The sequence below is a fragment of the Schistocerca americana genome, chromosome 9, assembly GCF_021461395.2.
Source record: "Schistocerca americana isolate TAMUIC-IGC-003095 chromosome 9, iqSchAmer2.1, whole genome shotgun sequence".
In the NCBI taxonomy this organism is placed as follows: Eukaryota; Metazoa; Arthropoda; class Insecta; order Orthoptera; family Acrididae; genus Schistocerca; species Schistocerca americana.
In genome coordinates, this window is record NC_060127.1 from 116,683,552 (window position 1) to 116,705,683 (window position 22,132).

General features: G+C 39.5%; 1 protein-coding gene across 1 annotated transcript in view; it reads left to right on the forward strand.

The window, feature by feature from the left end:
• Positions 1–20,066, forward strand: part of LOC124550723 — a 207,267-nt gene extending 187,201 nt beyond the window's left edge. The window contains exons 7-9 of the mRNA XM_047125444.1: positions 2,896–3,132; positions 3,915–4,113; positions 19,965–20,066. Of these exons, the coding sequence (XP_046981400.1) occupies positions 2,896–3,132; positions 3,915–4,091 (414 nt within the window). The 3' untranslated portion in view covers positions 4,092–4,113; positions 19,965–20,066. The remainder of the gene's footprint in view (positions 1–2,895; positions 3,133–3,914; positions 4,114–19,964) is intronic.
• Positions 20,067–22,132: the final 2,066 nt, after the last annotated feature.

Consider the following 22,132-nt stretch of genomic DNA (forward strand, 5'->3'; position numbering starts at 1 on the left):
AGGAAATGGCATGCAAGACACTTGTGCAACTCATTCTATTGTTCCAGTGTTTGGAGTCCTTATTGATTAGGTATGACAGCAGGCATTGAACAAATTCAGAGAGACATTGCAAGGATCGTAACCCATCTGCATAGTCCATGCAAAAGTGAGACAGAAATTCTCAGGGAACTTAAATGGGAATCTCTGGAAGAAAAACAATTTACATCTTGCAGAATCCCATTGGCTAAATTTAGACAACCTGTTTTCGAAGAAGACTGTGCCACCATTGTGCTGTCATTGTTGCATAACTCAAGTAGGGACCATGAGAATGATATAAAAAGGTGATTAGGGTGCATACAAATGCATATAGACTGTTACTTTTTCCTCTCGGCACATCCTTAGAATAGAACAAAAAATTGGTTATGTTAGTAAGATGTACCCTCCACCATGCACTGTACAGTGTACAGTGGCTTGTGGATTATAAATGTAGATTAAGATGTAGAATTGCCTTGCCCATCTCTTTTAAAATGTTTCGGAGCAAATCTATCTGTATTGGAGAGTGAAGGGATTCAAATCCCGGTCTGACCTTTGTGTTTTACATTTTCGTATCTTCTCTAAATCCACACGGAGAAAATGACACAATGGTATCTTAATTACTGTCAAAGTTGTTCCTTTGTCAAGCAAATCTTACTGAACTGATTTCCTTTCTTAAACCACTTAATAGAAATTTTGTGTCTGCAAACGTGTGTTTTCCATTCTCTAGAACTGTGAATAATAATGATTGTAGTAGCTTGTGGCTCAAAGACTGAGTACTAGCCTTTAAATTAAACACCACTTCAGTGGCTTGCCTTTCCCTAACTTACCCCATTATCCAATTTGAAAAAGGGAACCTGCAGGTTGAAATGAATTACTAACCACTTGTCATACCTGCTGACTCCTCACATCAGTGGGGTAAAGATTAGATTAAAGGCAGAGTGAAGATTTTTGTGCCCAACTGGGATTTCATCACGAGACCTTTTGGTTTCTAAGCACACACTTTACCACTGAATAACCAGTCCTGATTGGAAGCATGAAAGAAGTTGCCCGATTTGTCGGTGTACCAGTGAAGGCTGTCTAACATGTCTACAAGTAACGACGCACCACCTGCAGCCATGTAACAAGACGTAAGAACAATAGGTGTAAAAACATCCTAACCAACAGGGACCTGAGCCTAGTACCGTGGCTTGTCAATGACAATCAGTTTCAAATGCAACAGGAATTGATATTATCAGTGAATTCAGGTCAATCTCAGTTTCAAGGGGACACTGCAAAGTAAAATCATTGCAATCGGCATTTGGAGAAAGATACCTCACAAAAGACTGCCACTCACAGCATCACAAACAGTTGCATGTTGTCACTGGACCAAACAACAGAGAAACTGCACTGTGGCCCACTACCTTAGCTGTTTTCAAATGATGCAAAGCATTGAGTACACCAATGGCCCAATGAGGCATTGACCTGCGCTGTGTGTTCAGACCAGAGTTGGTTCTGTGATAATTGGAGGCTTTTTATCGTTTCATCACTCTGGTCCACTCATTCAGATTTCTGGATGTTTATATCCTCGGCAACCTTCCTTTATACCTGCACGATATGCTGTTGACACTCCCATCTTCCAAGATGACAACAGCAAACGTCACAGGACTCCCTAAATACGTTCCTCGTTTGGTGAACACTAAGTCATCTCGTCATATCTTAACTGGTCTGTTCTTAATCCCATACAAAATTGCTGGAACCATTTGGTACAGCAGGTGAAGTGTAACAATGAACTCCAGCAGTATGGTAGCTTCAAGGGGTTTAGTCATTGTGTCAGGGTCAGGATGGTCCCAAGTGTTGTGGATCTCATTACAGGCTATGATGTTGCTGCTGTATGGAAGACAAGGTATCAGGTATGGTGAACCAGTTCCTCATTGCGGAATCATACAGGCAGTATGCTATACCTGAGTTTTGAATTTGAAGAGTTTGTCTATTTATGGAGCTCCTTCTCCTTCAGCACGACAATACGAGACAACAGATAAACACTGTGACATATGCAACAATGTGATGCCTCGTGTTCACTGTCATTGATCATCCTCCGTACAGTCCCATCTTATAGCCCCATACAGTTTTCATGTTTCTGAAACTTAAAGAACACATTTGAGGACTTCACTTTGATAATGATGAAGCAGTGCAGGCAGAGTTGATGTTGTGGCTCCATCAACAAAGTGCGACATCCTACAATGATGGTATCAACAAATTCGTCTCTTGCTGGGAGAAATTTGTTGACCACCAATTTGAGTATGATGAGAAGTAAATTTGGAGACATGAAGAACAAATATGTATAATGTTAATAAAGTGTGTTTTATTTAGAAAACCTTAAGCTCTTTCACATAAGAAATTTTGAAGAATTATTTTTCATCATGCCCTTCTATTTTGGGTAACTTCAATCAGATGTAGTGGTATTCCTCTTTTTTCCGTAATATCAATAGTTTTCTTGCATAAACATTATTAAAATCTTAGCTGTAGTCTATAAAGACTATGTAGATTTCTACATTGTATTCTCTTCTTTTTTGTGTCACTTGTTTTAATGCAAAAATGTTATCTGAGCACTATCTTCTTTTTGGAAACCTGTGTGTTCTTTGAGTAATATGTTGTCTTCAATGGTTCTCATCGGATTTACTGTTATCTTTGCATATACTTCGTATGCTGTATTTAAGAGACTGTAACTTCCACAGTCTGTTCTTGATCCTCCTTTAAAAACTGCTTCCTTTCATTCTATTGGTCAATATAATTTCTTTTTAGTGTATTGTAATGCTTTATAACTCAAATACCCAATAGTGCCACTAACAGTGCTTTTGGGCAGTCCTAAACTCAACAACAGTAAGGACCCTCTGTGTGCAGCTGTTCCAAGTGCAAGACTTCATGATGCTGTCCGAGTCGATGGTGCAGATGATCATGTGCCGCAACCTGGAGATCCCCGAGGTGCGCAAGTTTGAGGCGATGCTGGGCTGGGCGCGCAACAAGATCCGCACCAAGACCTCCTCCAAGATGGATGCCAAGCTCGAGTTCAAGTGCATCATGGAGCGCCTTGCTAGGGACCTCAAGCTGTACCGCATCTCTCCGCAGGAGCTCATCAAGGTCAGGACACCTGCCTTCACTAGCCTGCCTCACGTACTGCCAGTGGATGTCCATCAGAGGGCACACATATTAAACAAGTATTTTTCTTATTCCGAATAATCCTTCCAGAGGGTGCGATAAATAGCCACTGTTTCTTTTCTGCTTCTTTATTTGCAACTGCAGTTTCCTTTGGGCCTACACTGCTTTCGTTCTTTGAGAATGTTGTTGCTTCTCTTCCTGCATCTACATTCTTCCAGTTTTTGATTTTTTTCCTCTCCTGAATATCTGTTTTGTTTCTTATTGTGTCCATGTTGACTCCCACATTTTCAACATCACTTCCTACTCCTCCCAGTCATGTTAATTTGGATTTGTAATTGCTTAGTAAGCAAAAGATTTGTCTAGTTATACTGTCATTTTTTTATCCAGGCTATGCAGCCATAGAATTTTAATTTTATTTTTCTCATTATGTCTGTTAGCTTTTCTACTTTCAGGTAAAGCTCTGTATTAGGCCTTAATAAGTATTCTGATTCACTGCTGTTTTTGGGTCCTAGCATTTTTCTTAGCATTAAGAGTTTTCACTTCATACAGTATTTCTGGTCTGGTCATAAATTCATAATATTTCAATTTCCTATTACACAGTAAATATTGTTAGTATATATTTTTCTTGTTATTTGAAACATTGATACTTGTACACCTCAAGCTGCAAAATAAAGACTGTACAAGATTGCTACCTAGTGATAACAACCAGTGGGGGAAGGATATTAATGCATGACGAAAACTGCATAATGGCTTTCATTTTACAGATCGTTCTGCCCAGCAAGGCGATCAAGAATGAGCGCATCCTGGAGACACTGATGTTCCAGGCGAACTCTGGAATGTACCGTATCCAGGACTCTTACCTGGAAGCGTGCCAGCAGCGGCTGCTACAGAAGCAGGACTCGCGATTCAGTGAGTGGGAGTCATTCGACTACGGGCTCTAAGCCGGCTGGCCACGACCACCAGGTACTACGTCCACATCACACCTTCACACCTTACACCTCTGGTCAACAATAAAGCTAATGTCTCTCTCTCTCTCTCTCTCTCTCTCTCTCTCTCTCTCTCTCTCTCTCTCTCTCTCTGTGTGTGTGTGTGTGTGTGTGTGTGTGTGTGTGTGTGTGTGTGTGTGTGTGTGTTTGTGTGCACATGTGTGTGTGTTTTGATGGTTGGGTGGCCAGATAGCTATGTGCAAGCATGTGTGTGTTGGAGTTGTATTGAAAAAAAAGAGAGTTCTTACTGGTTCAACATACACTATGTGATCAAAAGTATACGGACAACCCCAAAACCATACATTCTTCATATTAGGTACATTGTGCTGCCACCTATTGCCAGGTACTCCATATCAGCGACCTCAGTGGTCATTAGACAACATGAGAGAGCAGAATGGGGCACTCTCGGAACTCACGGACTTCGATCGTGGCCAGGTGATTGGGTGTCACTTGTATCATACGTCTGCATGCGAGATTTCCACACTCCGTAACATCCCTAGGCCCACTGTTTCCAATGTGATAGTGAAGTGGAAATGTGAAGGGACATGTACAGCACAAAAGCGTACAGACTGACCTTGTCTCTTGACTGACAGAGACCGCTGACAGTTGAAGAGGGTCGTGATGTGTAATAGGCAGACATCTATCCAGACTATCACACAGGAATTCCAAACTGCATCAGGATCCACTGCAAGTACTATGACAGTTAGGCAGGAGGTGAGAAAACTTGGATTTCATGGTCAAGTGGCTGCTCATAAGCCACACATCATGCAGGTAAATGCCGAACGACACCTCGCTTAGTGTAAGGAGCATAAACATTGGACAATTGAACAGTGGAAAAACATTGTGTGGAGTGAGGAATCATTGTACACAATGTGGCGATCTGATGGCTGGATGTGGGTATGGCAAATGTCCGGTGAATGTCATCTGCCAGCATGTGTACTGCCAACAGTAAAATTCGGAGGTGGTGGTGGTGTTATGGTGTGGTCATGAAGGGGGCTTGCACCCCTTGTTGTTTTGTGTGGCACTATCACAGCACAGGCCAACATTGATGTTTTAAGCACCTTCTTGCTTCCCACTGTTGAAGAGCAATTCGGGGATGGCGATTGCATCTTTCAACACGATCGAGCACCTGTTCATAATGCACAGCCTGTGGTGGAGTGGTTGCACAACAATAACATCCCTGTAATGGACTGGCCTGCACAGAGTCCTGACCTGAATCCTATAGAACACCTTTGGAATGTTTTGGAATGCCAACTTCGTGCCAAGCCTCACCAACTGACATTGATATCTCTCCTCAGTGCAGCACTCCGTCAAGAATGGGCTGCCATTCCCCAAGAAACCTTCCAGCATCTGACTGAACGTATGCCTGTGAGAGTGGAAGCTATCATCAAGGCTAAGGGTGGGCCAACATCATACTGAATTCCAACATTACCGATGGAGGGCACCACGAACTTATAAGTCATTTTCAGGCAAGTGTCTGGATTTCCTATTTCAAGTCAATCTCTTCATCTCATAGTAACACCAATGAGCATATTACTAAGTTATTTCTTTGATGTACACTCTCTGATCAAAGGCATCTGGACAACTATTAGTGGATGTCAATATGGCAAGTCACCAACCTTCACCTTTATGAAGGCTTCAACCCTGCTGGGGACACTTTCAGTGAGGTGTCTCAATATCTGTGGAGGAATGGCAGACCATTCTTCTTCAAGAGCTGAAACCAGAGAAGAAGGTAGCGATGTTGGATGCTAGAGTATGTAGCAAAGTTGATATTCTAACTCATCCTGTAGGTGTTCCATTAGGTTTAGATTGGAACTCTGGGCAAGCCAGTTCATTTCAGGACTGCCACTCTCTGACAGAGGCTGCTTGATGATAGGCTCCCCTGTCATGTTGATACAGTTTATCATCATCTCCAAACTTTTATCTAGTGTGCACAGTATACAACACTGTAAAATTTGTTCATACCTTTCTGTGTTTAGCATTTTTTAAGCACACACATTAACCTCCAGAAACGTCCCATATCACTACTCCCACTGCTCCATACATCATTGTTGACACTACCCATCTTGGCAGATAATGTTCCCTGGCATTCACCAAACTCAAATCCTTCCATTGGATTGCCACACGGTATAACATGATTCATCACTCAAAATCTCTTGTTTCCAGTCATTCACTTTTCCGTGACGTTGCCCTTTGCATCACCTCAAATTATTTTTTACAGCCACACTGCACAACAGTTGATGGTCCCTGTCCATCAGTGTATGAGGTCTGCCAGGTTTCGATTTAGCTGTAGCTGTTCCTTCACATGTCCACTTCACAACCACATCACCAGCAGTTAACCTGGGCAGCCTTAGAAGGGCTGAAATGTCTCTGATGCTGATGGTTGTATTAATCAGGTGACATCCAGTGACTAGCCCTCATTCAAAGTCACTGAACTACTCTGAATGGTCCGTTGTGCAACTACTCCTTGTCTTCTGACAATACAATACTCCCCAGCTCTTTTAATGCTGACAGGTCCTTCTCCCATGACATCTAGCAGTCAGTTTGTGACAAAGCAAGCTGGGATCTCTTTACTTCCCCTCTTGTTTTGCCATCTGCCTCCTTAAATTCATTTATTTTTGACTAATTACCATTAACATACATGAGTATAATCTGAATTTTCATAAAAGAGAAAGGTTGGCCCTCAGTCGTAAGAAATATAGTACCAGAACTAATTCTGTTTTTGTGTATGTACTCAATTTCCTAATTTATTTTGGCTGATGATGATGATGAGGTCCCATACTCCGAGGAGCATAGGGGACAATGCGGGAGACCCGCACCGCCGACTAGGCAAGGTCCTAGCGGAGGTGGTTTGCCACTGCCTTCCTCCGACCATAATGGGGATGAATAATCATGATGAAGATGACACAACAACACCTAGTCATCTTGAGGCAGGGAAAATCCCTGACCCCACCAGGAATCGAACCCGGGATCCCGGGTGCGGGAAGTGAGAACGCAACCGCAAGACCACGAGCTGTGGGCTTATTTTTACTAATCATAGTTAATAATTGCTATAGGATGAAATCAGTAATTGTTTGTCAAAAGTATTGTTTGTATAACTGTATCTGTTAATTTCATCATTTAAACAAATAATTCGGTCTAACACTTGTAATAGAAGAAACTGTTAAAAAGAAGGAATTTTTCTATATATTCAGTTAATTGAACAGGTTATGTTTTAATTGTAATTTCTGTAAATTAAACATCGAAAAATATATAGTTTCAGTACCTGTTATTGTGAGGATATATAATGGCCCAATTTTTGGTCCCGAGACAGTCAGTCCACTGCCGATTTTCAGACGAGGAACCTGTATTGGTTAGGTCAACAACAATGTATCAACTTAACCTTGAAGTAAGTGTAACACAAATAGGCCATGTGTTAAAATAATGACAGTGTCTGTTCAATAGTGCCACATGTACCATATTATGCTGCAAGAACTGTGTGGTTAGGTTTTTACTGTTCGTAGATGTTCAATGGTGAACTAGCTATTGTAGCAGTGTGCTGACATTTTCCTGCAAACTATTGAAGAGGCTTATCAAAAGTTGACCAACAGTGAACTGGCCATATTAACTGCATAAATTTGGGGGGATGTGAACAGTGGAAGTAAAGAACCGTGAAATGCAACTGTGCAACTGTTGGCTACATCATTTACAGTTGTCAGTGCTGAACTTCCACTCCCCATTTTTCAGCCAGTATAACAACACATTATGTCAACACAAAAGACTATCAACAAAGAAATATAGCAGGTGAACGCCAAAGTTCTGCATTACTTAGGGGGTCCAGCTACTTTTGATCAGGTAGTGTACGAGTGTCATGCAGATGTTAACTTCTCTTTTTTTGAGAAAAGTAAAAAAAGAAACCATATTTATACAAAAAAAACTTTATTGGCAACCAATAGAACATTGGTCGAGCTATTTTTTGACATAATTACCATCAGAACTGAGATGGTTATGATATTGTGGCATGAATTCTTATATTACTGTGTTGTAGAAGTGTGCTTCCTGGGAGTGTAACCACATTGCAAAAGCTGTCACCAGCTCTTCTTCATTGTAAAAATGCTGACCAGAGGACAAGAATTTTTGAAGTTCAAGAAAAAATTAAACTGCTGCCAGCCAGATAAAGACTATAAGGTGGATGATCAAACAGCTCCACAGCCCAACTCCATTGTCACGGATAAACACAACACCTGCAGTGTGCATTCCATGCCCCATGTTTTGAATGCCTTGCCACGATTTCTGCTGTGTTTCAAAGTAATGGTCAGCCTTCACTGTTTCATTTCTGGGCAGGAAGTCAGTGAACAGAATTTCTTGCAGCCCCAGAATGCTAGGCCCATTCTGGGGTGGCAGACTCTTACAGCACAGGAATACAAAAGTTGATACCACCATATAAGTGTCTCAATTCTGGTAATTATGATGTCAAAAAATAGTTTAAACATTACTGGATCTATTGCCAATGAAGTTTTTCATGTAATTATGTTCTTTCTTAACAAAACAGGACAACTTAATTGTTGGATGATCCTCATATTTCAGTTTTTGTGTTCCTCTACAACTTTTGCCCACTATGGTTTCCCCCCAATCCCATGAGTGTCTTTAGACAGATGCTATCATCCTGTCCTTTCTTCCATGAGGGTGTCGAAAGTAAGTGTGCAGTGCTTTTCTCATTCATTAAAACAATACTGCAGTATTCAAAATTACATCATTTTTCAACATAGTTTTTCAGTGTTGTTGCTCTACCATTGCACAAGCTTTCCAGTTATCTCAGAGAAAAATTTTCTCAGATTAGCAGCAAGCTACATACACTATTTGATCAAAAGTTTCCAGTCACCCCTATGTAATCTGTAACTAGATAGATGTCACAAGAGGCTGACCTACCAGTATATAAGGAGGTGGGGAGTACTGGGTTGTCAACAGAGAAGTAGTAACAGCAGAAATGAAATGAAATGAGCGTATGGCATCGTTGGCTGGGAGGCACCATCTGAGGCAGTTTGGCCGCCGAGTGCAAGTCTTATTTCGGTCTTGCCACACTGGGCCATTTGCATCCCGGTGACGAGGATGAAATGATGATGAGGACAACGCAACACCCAGTCCCCGAGCAGAGTAAATCTCCAACCCACTCGGGAATCAAACCCGGGCCTCCTTGCATGAAAGGCAGGCATGTTACCACCCAGCTAAGCAGGCAGACAGTAACAGCAGAATAAGTTGGTCAGGAGAGTTCATTAACTTTGAATGTGATTTTCAAATTACCCAATCAGTGACACAAATCTGAAGGCTGTAAATTCAACTAAATACTTAGGGATTACAATTACAAATAACCTAAACTGGAATGATTACATAGATAATGTTGTGGTCAGAGCAAACCAAAACTGCCATTCATTGGAAGAACACTTAGAAGGTGCAACATGTCTACTGAAGAGACTGCTTACACCATGCTTGTCTGCCCTATTCTGGAGTATTGTTGTGCAGTGAGGAATCCGCATCAGGTGGGACTTACGGATGACATTGAAAAAGTTCAAAGAAGTGCAGCTCATTTTGTATTATCACAAAATAGGGAAGATAGTGCCACAGACATGATACATGAATAGGGCTGGCAATCATTAAAACAAAGACTTTTTCGTTGTGACGGGGTCTTCTCATGAAATTTCAATCACCAGTTTTCTCTTCCAATTGTGAAAACATTTGGTTGGTACCCACCTACATAGGGAGAAATGATCATCATGATAAAATAAGAGAAATCAGGGCTCAGACAGGAAAATACAAGTGCTCATTTTTCCCGCGCGCTGTTCGAGAGTGGAACAGTAGAGAGAGACCGCTTGAAGGCAGTTCATTGAACCCTCTGCCAGGCATTTTATTGTGAACTGCAGAGTAATCACGTAGATGTAGATGCATTGGTCATCATCCAAGTATGAGATCCATCAAGAACATTTCAACCTTTCTGAAGCTGTTGGTGATGAGACTGCAAAATGGAAATACGAAAGAACAACCATAGCTAAACCAAGACCTTGCATACCTCATGTAGTGCTGAGTAGGTACTGTTGGACATTATGGAGGGTGGTTGTGAAAGCAAAGTCTGTGATGCAAAACTTTCTTGAAACTGATGCAAAACAGGCTTTGTAGCAGATCAAAAGAATAACAATCAGAAAAGAGTTCAAGCTCCAGAAAACATACATGTCTGCAAAATGCAAATATTTTCTAGTAGTTTTGTTTTGTCTACCTTTCACTTTCCTTATCATGCCCCATAGCCACATTATCGCCAGCTGACATTCAGTCTTGAAATGGGTAGTGGTCGTTATGTTTTGGCTCGTCAGTGTCTGCAGACATGGGTACACATACATATTTCTGTTGGTTATACCTGCCATATAGTTCTCTAAGGTAGTAGATGCTTAAAACAAATTAGCTTCATGACCTAAAAGTAATTCATCAAGTCTCTTAACTGCAAAGACCCCCTCACTTCAAGATGAAATTAGGATCGTGACCATGCAGTCATTTGTGTGTTGCATCTCCATGTCTTCCCTCCTACTTATCTGAAAAAACTGATTCAGACTCCCATCATGATGAGTGAGATTTTGCACTCAGGAAAATGGTGAGGCATAAGTAATGTACACCAGCAATTACCTTTTTCTATTAACACCTACTCTGTGTCCTCTATAGTGCATTTAAAACAAGTTATAACTTTTGACAGTTCAGTACGCAGCAAGTGTAGGGAAGCATAGTTGCCAGCATGTGCTGGGCACAGCAGCAGGTGATCGCAATATAATGCCAGGCCTGCTCAGCCTGGCTCTTCACTGCCTGAAGAGCAAGTCAGCCTATCAATGATTTTTCTCAAATGAATTTAAGGAAACTGCTCGCTAATAAACTCTATTTATCACACATCTTATAGTTTAAGTCGTCAGCTTCATGCTGAACCGCCTATGGTCATAGTTATTGTGATATTTCGATAGTAGGTAAACTGCTGCAAGAAATTCTTAGTTTGCAGTGAAAAATAGGTATCATTATGAATTTGTGTTTGGTGCACGTTAGGTTACATGTTGCTCCATGTTAAGTGTAGATAATATATTGAATTATTCTTTTAACTTCATATGATTGATATGCAAAATTTTCATATCTACCATGATATTCTAGTGGCTACAGATTTTTTTCAGTGAAATAATATAATAATTGAGCGTCATCAATAGCTGGTGAGATGAGAACTGCCATGAGTTTTGTAACAATATAAGTGAGGAATTACAAGTTTAATTTTATACTGACAGTGGACTGTTTCATAAACTATTGACCTGACTTGCACTCAGTTTTTAGTTTAATATTCCACTACTTCAGGGTTCTGTTGCAATTTAAACTGAATGAGAACATTAGTGAGATGAATATTTCTAAACTCTGCTGTGTTTTGACAAAAAAGAAAAATTAACATGGCAACAAGAGAAGTTACATATTCCTCAAATGTTGTACACTCCTTCTTGAATCAGTGTCTCCTTAACAACCATCTTGCTATGGCTGACAACTCAAGATCAGTCCTGTCATGTAACATTGCTAGAGGAAGCCTGATTAAACTATTTCCTTTACCATTAGCCAGTTTGTCGACCTAGTACCATGAAGTTTTGTGTTGTACAGCATTACAAGTTCCATTAACTTCGCCTTATGTAGGTCCAACTTTATCTCATGGAATATTTTTTTTGTACCTAGAGAAAAATATCTGCTTTCCTCCAATGCACTGTTGAAGCTTTATGCATCACAACAGAGTGATATGACTTTCCTCCTGTACTATTGGTGAATTATGAGGAATGTTTTGCAGCAGAACATTATCTTCCCAGCTGGTGCAAGTGTTTGTCAATGACACTTTTATTGTAAATCTCATATTTAGATGTACTGCACTGTTGTTGTTAATGCAACGCCAACACAAAACACTTGTTCACAATACCTGATGGCTACAGAACACTTCAATGCCAGAAAATACTACACTACTGGCCATTAAAATTGCTACACCATGAAGATGATGTGCTACAGTCATGAAATTTAACTGACAGGAGGAATATGCTAAGATATGCAAATGATTAGCTTTTCAGAGCATCCACACAAGGTTGGCGCCGGTGGAGACACCTACAACATGCTGACACGAGGAAAGTTTCCAACCGATTTCTCATACACAAACAGCAGTTGACCGGCGTTGCCTGGTGAAACGTTGTGATGCCTCATGTAAGGAGGAGAAATGCGTACCATCACATTTCTGACTTTGATAAAGGTCGGATTGTAGCCTATCGCGATTGTGGTTTACTGTATCATGACATTGTGGAGCCACGTCTCGATCCCTGAGTCAACAGATGGGGACATTTGCAAGATGACAATCATCTGCACAAACAGTTCGATGATGTTTGCAGCAGTATGGAATATCGGCCCGGAGACCGTGGCTGTGGTTACCCTTGATGCTGCATCACAGACAGGAGCACATGCGATGGTGTACTCAACGATGAACCTGGGTGCACAAATGACAAAACGTCATTTTTTCGGATGAATCCAGGTTCTGTTTACAGTATCATGATGGTCGTATCTGTGTTTGGCGACATCGCAGCAAACGCACTTTGGAAGCGTGTATTTGTCATCGCCATACTGGCGTGTCACCTGGCATGATGGTATGGGGTGCCATTGGTTACACTTCTCGGTCACCTCTTGTTCGCATTGTTGGCACTTTGAACAGTCGACGTTACATTTCAGATGTGTTACGACCCGTGGCTCTACCCTTCATTCGATCCCTGCAAAACCCTAGATTTCAGCAGGATAATGCACGACCGCATGTTGCAGGTCCTGTACTGGCCTTTCTGGATACAGAAAATGTTCGACTGCTGCCCTGGCCAGCACATTCTCCAGATCTCTCACCAATTGAAAACGTCTGGTCAATGGTGGCCGAGCAACTGGCTCGTCACAATACGCCAGTCACTACTCTTGCTGAACTGTCATATCATGTTGAAGCTGCATGGGCAGCTGTACCTGTACACACCATGCAAGCTCTGTTTGACTCAATGCCCAGGTGTATCAAGGCCATTATTACGGCCTGGTGTGGTTGTTCTGGGTACTGATTTCTCAGGATCTGTGCACCCAAATTGCGTGAAAATGTAATCACGTGTCAGTTCTAGTATAATATATTTGTCCAATGAATACCCGTTTATCATCTGCATTTCTTCTTGGTGTAGTAATTTTAATGGTCAGTAGTGTACTTTGTGAGAGCTGACGAACGTTGATGCATCTAATGCATGACACTACATGGTACTGTGTATTCATAATGTGGAAACAGGGGCGTTTTACCATCCAAACCACTTGCGGCACAGTAGGGAAACCCAGCTTGCTATTGCTGTTACCTGGGCAATGGCGTCAGGTCCCCCTCTGGTCAGTCAAAGATCAAAAGTAGCAGCTAATTTGAAATGCACTATAACTAAAACTTAACTTTGTGTTATGCAGTGTTTAAGAGAGACACTTCAAATGCCTTTTGTAATTAAATGCATTGTATTAACTTATTGTATTTGCATCTGGGAAATGTATGAATTTACAAAAGATATCTTTTTCAGCTTATGAGTGTAGAAGTAAGTAAATGGAAAAAGATGTCCTTCAAATGCACTGTAATTATCTCTTTCACTGCCTTGGACAAATTATTATACAATTTTAATCCCTGGTATTAAACACTCTTGATAATTTTTAATATGTATTTTTTTGTGATAAATATAAGTTGAAACTGGCTCTTGCTCCATGATTGTTTATTGAACTATTTGTAAAACAGATTGGGAGATAAATTTGCTTGGTACAATAAGCATACCTAATTTCTTAAATATTTCCTTCCAGTGAGCCCAACTGCAACTTCTAATTTTTATTCTTACGATGTTTTTTCCGCATTTTTAAGGCTACGTCCATGTTTTATGCATCTGATCCTCAGAAAAGAATCCAATAGAAAAGAGTTAAGTGTTTGTAGGAATAATATTTAACCACAACATGCTAGTTGGTAGACACTGATGATAGAACCTGAAGGGCATAAACATACAGTTTAATTCTGTAGACTATTTGGTATTCTCAGCCAAAGTGAAGAAGAATTACAAAATCTGTTGAATGGAATGAAAAGTCTAATGAGTACAGAATATGGATGAAGAGTAAATTGAAGAAAGACAAAAGTAATGAGAAGTAGCAGAAATGAGAACAGCAAGAAACTTAATATCAGAATTGGTGTAGTTAAAGAATTCTGCTACCTAAGCAGTGAAACAGCCCACGACAGATGGGGCAAGGAGAACACCGAAAGCAGACTAGCACTTGGAAAATGGCACTCCTGGCCGTGAAAAGTCTGCTAGTATTAAACATCGGCCTTAACCTGAGGAATAAATTTCTGAAAGTGTAAATTTGGAGCACAACACTGTATGATAGTAAATCACAGATGGTAGGAAAACCTAAAAAGAAAACAGTCTTAACATTTGAAATGTGACCCTATAGAAAGATTTTGAACGTTAGATAGACTAATAAGATAAGAAATGGTAACATTGCCACAGAATCAGTGAAGAAAAGACTGTATGTAGAACACTGACAAGAAGAATGGACAGGATGACAGGACATGTGTTAAGATATTAGGGAACAACTCCTGTGGTATTAGAGGGATACACCAAACAAAGAATTGGCGATGTAGGGAGAAAGTGCTATTCTGAGATGAAGAGTCTGGCACAGGGTGGGAATGCTTGGCAGGCCACATCAAACTAGTACGAAGACTGATGACACCCCCCCGCCCCCCCCCCCCCCCCCATAAAAAATAAAAAAATTATTTGACAAAGATGAATGTTATATGTGATTATTTGTCTCATCCTACACAATTACCAAATCATTCCATTTTATTTGCATGAGGCACATCAGGTTTTGTAATGAACTATAACTGTTTTATAAAATGCATTATTTTAAAAGCATTATCGCAGTATAAGTATTATAATGTCATTTTTAGTATGTAAAGTCTTCTTTTAAATTTGCTTTTGTCCTGTTCAAACTGTATTGTGTTTCAGGAACTCTATAACAGAAAAACGCCAGCAATCTATGAAAATCATCTACATCTACATCTACATCTACATACATACTCTGCAAGCCACCTGACGGTGTGTGGCGGAGGGTACCTTGAGTACCTCTATCGGTTCTCCCTTCTATTCCAGTCTCGTATTGTTCGTGGAAAGAAGGATTGTCTGTATGCCTCTATGTGGGCTCCAATCTCTCTCATTTTATCCTCATGGTCTCTTCGCGAGATATATGTAGGAGGGAGCAATATACTGCTTGACTCCTCGGTGAAGGTATGTTCTCGAGACTTCAACAAAAGCCCGTACCGAGCTACTGATCGTCTCTCCTGCAGAGTCTTCCACTGTAGTTTATCTATCATCTCCGTAACGCTTTCACAATTACTAAATGATCGTGTAACGAAGCATGCTGCTCTCCGTTGGATCTTCTGTATCTCTTCTATAAACCCTATCTGGTACGGATCCCACACTGCTGAGCAGTATTCAAGCAGTGGCCGAACAAGCATACTGTAACCTACTTCCTTTGCTTTTGGATTGCATTTCCTTAAGATTCTTCCTATGAATCTCAGTCTGGCATCTGCTCTACCAACGATCAACTTCATATGATCACTCCATTTTAAATCACTCCTAATGTGTACTCCCAGATAATTTATGGAATTAACTGCTTCCAGTTGCTGACCTGCTATATTGTAGCTAAATGATATGAGATCTTTCTTTCTATGTATTTGCAGCACATTATACTTGTCTGCATTGAGATTCAATTGCCATTCCCTGCACCATGCGTCAATTCGCTACAGATCCTCCTGCATTTCAGTACAATTTTCCATTGTTACAACCTCTCGATATACCACAGCATCATCCACAAAAAGCCTCAGTGAACTTCCGATGTTATCCACGAGGTCATTTATGTATATTGTGAATAGCAACGGTCCTACGACACTCCCTTGCGGCACACCTGAAATCACTCTTATTTCGCAAGACTTCGGTCCATTGAGAATGACATGCTGTGTTCTGTTTTCTAGGAACTCTTCAATCCATTCACACAACTGGTCTGATAGTCCATATGCTCTTACTTTGTTCATTAAACGATTGTAGGGAACTGTATCAAACGCCTTGCGGAAGTCAAGAAACACGGCATCTACTTGGGAACTCGTGTCTATGGCCTTCTGAGTTTCGTGGATGAATAGCATGAGCTGGGTTTCACATGATCATCATTTTTGAAACCCATGCTGATTCCTACAGAGTAGATTTCTAGTTTCCAGAAAAGTCATTATACTCAAACATAATACGTGTTCCAAAATTCTACAACTGATCAACGTTAGAGATATAGGTCTACAGTTCTGCACATCTGTTCGACGTTCCTTCTTGAAAACAGGGATAACCTGTGCCCTTTTCCAATCCTTTGGAATGCTATGCTCTTATAGAGACCTACGGTACAGCGCTGCAAGAAGGGGGCAAGTTCCTTCGCGCACTCTGTGTAAAATCGAACTGGTATCCCATCAGGTCCAGTGGCCTTTCCTCTTTTGAGTGATTTTAATTGTTTCTCTGTCCCTCTGTTGTCTATTTTGATATCTACCATTTTGTCATCTGTGAGACAATCTAGAGAAGGAACTACAGTGCAGTCTTCCTCTGTGAAACAGCTTTGGAAAAAGACGTTTAGTATTTCGGCCTTAAGTCTGTCATCATCTGTTTCTGTACCATTTTGGTCACAGAATGTCTGGACATTTTGTTTTGATCCACCTACCGCTTTGACATAAGACCAAAATTTCTTAGGAGTTTCTGCCAAGTCAGTACATAGAACTTTACTTTCGAATTCATTGAACAGCTTCGCACGGCCCTCCTCACATTACATTTTGCTTCGCATAATTTTTGTTTGTCTGCAAGGCATTGGCTATGTTTATGTTTGCTGTGAAGTTCCCTTTGCTTCCGCAGCAGTTTCCTAACTCGGTTGTTTTACCACGGTGGCTCTTTTCCATCTCTTATGAACTTGCTTGGCACGTACTCATCCAACACATATCGTACGATGGTTTTGAACTTTGTCCACCGATCGTCAACACTATCTCTACTTAAAACAAAACTTTAGTGTTAAGCCGTCAGGTACTCTCAAATCTGCTTTTTGTCACTTTTGCTAAACAGAAAAATCCTCCTACCTTTTTTAATATTTCTATTTATGGCTGAAATCATCAATGCAGTAACCACTTTATGATCGCTGATTCTCTGTTCTGCATTAACTGTTCATTGATAGCTACTCAACGTGTCCAGTTTATTCTTGCAGTTTAACTGACTATAAAAGTTTAATAACATACACTGTGGTATTATTGCATGTATTTTAAATACCATGGAGCTATAACTGTGCTGACAATGAAAATGTTCAAGTATTAGTGTCTACAATAGAAAAATATAAGTGTCAGTAATGAACCATTATGAAACAGTCAATTTCTGCATTCCACCCAGCCAATTTCTTAAAATTTTTAAATGTAGACCACATGATACTATTTGGTAACCACCATGTTTTAAGGGTTTCTTTAACAGTGTCATACCAAATAACATTCTTAAAAAAGCTGTAGTCATCTGTATACCTAGTACATATCTTGTTTGTTATGGATACTTTATTAATTACAAGTGCCGGTCTATTTCATGCATTTGTTAATCAGTCTATGCCTTTATTGTTGTTGAAATATTGCTGCAGAACTCCACAGTATTATCTGCAGTTTTATCTACTACTTTAAATTTCAGAAATAAAAGGTAATATATATTATGAAATATCTCACCAAGACATAATACATATAATAATTTGCTTGAGGGTAAGAATGCATGAGAGTAAGTAAGTATGAGAATTTAAAATGTTGTAGGTTATGATATCTTAAAGAAAAGACAGTCATGTTGTTCCAGATTATTACAGGATGAAGCTTAAGCTACTTCTATGTGTATATTCTATAAGTCATCTTATGGTGTGTGGCTGTGGGTACTTGTGTTAACACTATCATCTCCTTCCTTCCCTGTTCCATACAAGGATGAAACATAGCAAAAATTATCTATATCTACATGAGTACTCTGCATTTCACATTTAAGTGCTTGGCTGAGGGTTCATCAAACCACAGTCACACTATCTCTCTACCATTCCACTCCCGAACAGCGCACGGGAAAAACGAACACCTAAACCTTTCTGTACGATCTCTGATTTCTCTTATTTTATTTTGATGATCATTCCTACCTATGTAGGTTGGGCTCAACAAAATATTTTTGCATTGGAAGAGAAAGTTGGTGACTGAAATTTCGTAAATAGATCTCGCCGCGGCGAAAAACGTCTTTGCTTTAATGACTTCCATCCCAACTCGCGTATCATATCTGCCACACTCTCTCCCTTATTACGTGATAATACAAAACAAGCTGCCCTTTTTTGCACCCTTTCGATGTGCTCCGTCAATCCCACCTGGTAAGGATCCCACACCGCGCAGCAATATTCTAACAGAGGACGAACGAGTGTAGTGTAAGCTGTCTCTTTAGTAGACTTGTTGCATCTTCTAAGTGTCCTGCCAATGAAACACAACCTTTGGCTCGTCTTCCCCACAATATTATCTATGTGGTCTTTCCAACTGAAGTTGTTCGTAATTTTAACACCCAGGTACTTAGTTGAATTGACAGCCTTGAGAATTGTACTATTTATTGAGTAATCAAATTCCAATGGATTTCTTTTGGAACTCATGTGGATCACCTCACATTTTTTGTTATTTAGCATCAACTGCCACCTGCCACACCACACAGCAATCTTTTCTAAATCACTTTGCAACTGATACTGGTCTTCGGATGACCTTACTAGATGGTAAATTAGAGCATCATCTGCGAACAACCTAAGAGAGCTGGTCATATTGTCACCCAGGTCATTTATATAGATCAGGAACAATGTTCCATATGACATCTAATTTTCTCATCGCGATCATTTTATGAGAGGGATATGGAAGAAATAACATGTTAGAAGACTCCCCTTGGAACGTAAGCTCTTGAAACTTCAACAGTGATCCCCTACATGATGCACAGTCACTGTCTTGTAGTATCTGCCTCTGGAGTCTGTTAAGCAACTCCATAATGCCCGCATACCAACTAAACAATTTCCTTGCTACAAAATAATGTAAACATCAATTTATAAAAATTACTGTAAATAGCTCTCTTGACCTATCCAATATCATATGTACAGCTGTACAATACTATGATTGCCTGGATCAATAAAAATACAATACAATACAATAAACAATCCCATGATGAAATGTACCACTGTTTGTTGAATCTTCTCTGTCTAGTCTATTAATCCCATTTTGTAAGTCTGCCATATTGATGAACAGTGTTCAAGAATTGGTCAAACGAGTGTTTCGTGAGCCACTTCCTTCATGTATGAATTACATCCTCAAGATTCTCCCAATGAATCACAGTCTGGTATCTGCTTCCTCTGCTGTTTGTTTCATGTAGCTGCTCTACTTTAGGTCACTCTGGATAGTCACTTCTAGGTATTTTATGCTAATTCTTGCCAATACTGTAATGGAACTAGTGAAGCTTCAGATAGTGAAGGCAATAGAATCGTTTATACATTTGGGAGCAGAGGTCAGTGCAAATTCAAGAATGCAAGCTTTGTTTTTGGTGTTGTTGCACGTGTGCCAAGCGTGTAGTTTTGCTAGAGTATGTAATGTACCTACACACACACACACACACACACACACACACACACACACACACACACTACATGTCATCTTGAAAAGTGAACTAACCCCCTTTTCTTTTTCAGTCATCTGATTGTGTTCAAACATCACAAATAAACTGAAAAATTCCACTTGCCCCTCCCAAATAGTGGAAGAACTGGATCGAACAGGTCTGCACACGAGCTCCAGGTGAAACTTGTATGCAGCTATTTGCCAAAGAGTTCATAATTGCCAAAAATCATATTAAAAATCGACAACCCAAGTGATTACAATCATGTGACACAATCTATTTTCAAATATAATTTTTATCCCAGTCATGCATGCTACACTTGTAACCACCACAATTGATAAATATGTGTCTAAATCAAGAAGGTAAGAGGAAAAACAGAAAAAAACTTTGCTACTGTGAAATGAAAACATGTTCTAAAACTTGAAACTGAAAAAGAAAATATAATTGCTGAATAAACGTCCAAAGAAGACAACTGAATACATATATTTGTATTCATATATACATGAGTATGCATCTAAAGATAACTTGTAGTCCATTACCAGTTTTGTGAGAATGATTGAGAAATGTTTGCTATAGTGGTAGTTTGACTTAACATTGTCAGCTGCCATTTAGCAAATTTGTTTCACCTTAAATATGTTTCAGTTTTATTTTTCTGAATTGAAAATGTCATACAATCAAGTGACAATATTTTATCTTTGATTAATTTCATTTGTAGGTTGTCTGTAAAAATGTAATGTTACATTTAGAGATTTGCATGTTGTAATAGAAAATGACAATACCCTGTTGATTCTCAGAATATCATTTTTAAGTTTGTGAAGAAACAAGACATTCTGTGCCTTTCCAGAACCACCCATAAGAAGTGTTTCCACCCATAAGAAGTGTTTCCTTTACTTACACAAGTAAGTGTTGCAGTAGGTTCAACACAGATCCTCAGAATTGCCTAGCACATAAACTGATTTCATTTCACCTGCTCTAATTTCATTGGTTAATTTTCTATTTAGATTTACCAATAAAATGATGCTAATTCATCTATTGAACAATGATAAAAATTCCAAACACATTAAAAACTTATCAGCTACATTTCTTTTAAAACACATGAGCAATTGTTTTGCAGTGTCATGACGAATTTGCTGGATAACGAGATAAACAGGTGACATAATACAGTCACATAACTGGTCATGCTAACGGGATGAATTAAAACAATCTTCAATTTTGCTGCCCCAAAACATATTTCTTACTACCTAATAATAAAAAGGTGGAAAAGAGAGGTATATTAAAATTTTTAATTCTGCTAATATTCCTTGGCAGAGGTAGGGTGTGTTAGGTTGCTATAGCATTGAGTCGAGGGACAGAAGATAGAGGGGAAAAATAAATGCAGCAGCAATATTGTTGTGAGAGATGAAGTACATGCAGAAAGGGATAGGTAGACTGATGAAGACAAATCGTGATTATGAATGAAAGGCCATGTTAGTCGGAGGTAGGTATCAATCACTATGAAATTAATCACATATTAGAATATAGTAATACAGTTTGCAAAAATGCTCACTGAAAACATTTGCTCATGGCAATAACTGACTGAAAATACAAACAGGAGTGTTATGTTTTTAACATCCCTCTTCATGTGTAAAATACAGTAAATGTTTCATTCTGCAAGTAATTCCTGGTTCATAAAAAACTGACTTTGGGTTTGGCACAGAATTTCTGAAATAAGAGAAGAAGGAATAGTTTTTGCATTCTGATATCGAATAAACAAAATGGCATAGCTTTGTGCTTCAGTTTGTTGTCACTATTTGTGTAGTTATTGTAATCAGATAAAAATAATCAGATAACAGTGGTTCATACGCTATTATCCATTTGTGTTTAAGATGTTCAGTGTTGTTTACATTGGTGTAAGCAGTCGATAGATGTTCATTTTTAGATGTAAGGCTACATCTGTCCACCAGGTCAGCTCTGCCCCACATTTGTATCAGCCTTCATTTTGTGGAATTGTTTTCTTAACTGCGGTAAAACAAACTAAAAAGCCCTTTCCCTTTCTTTCTTTATTGGGTGTGTATTTCATGTACAAGATCTGTGTTACTGTATTATAAAGACCTGAATACACAACTTTGTTGGCACTGCTGCTAGCTACAATTTTCTGTGAAGAATACTGTATTCCTTTATATTTTATATTAATTAATGAGAACCAATCAAGCTGGTGCAGTTATGCTCCTAACTGCAGTAAATTTCAGCATTGTTTCATAATAT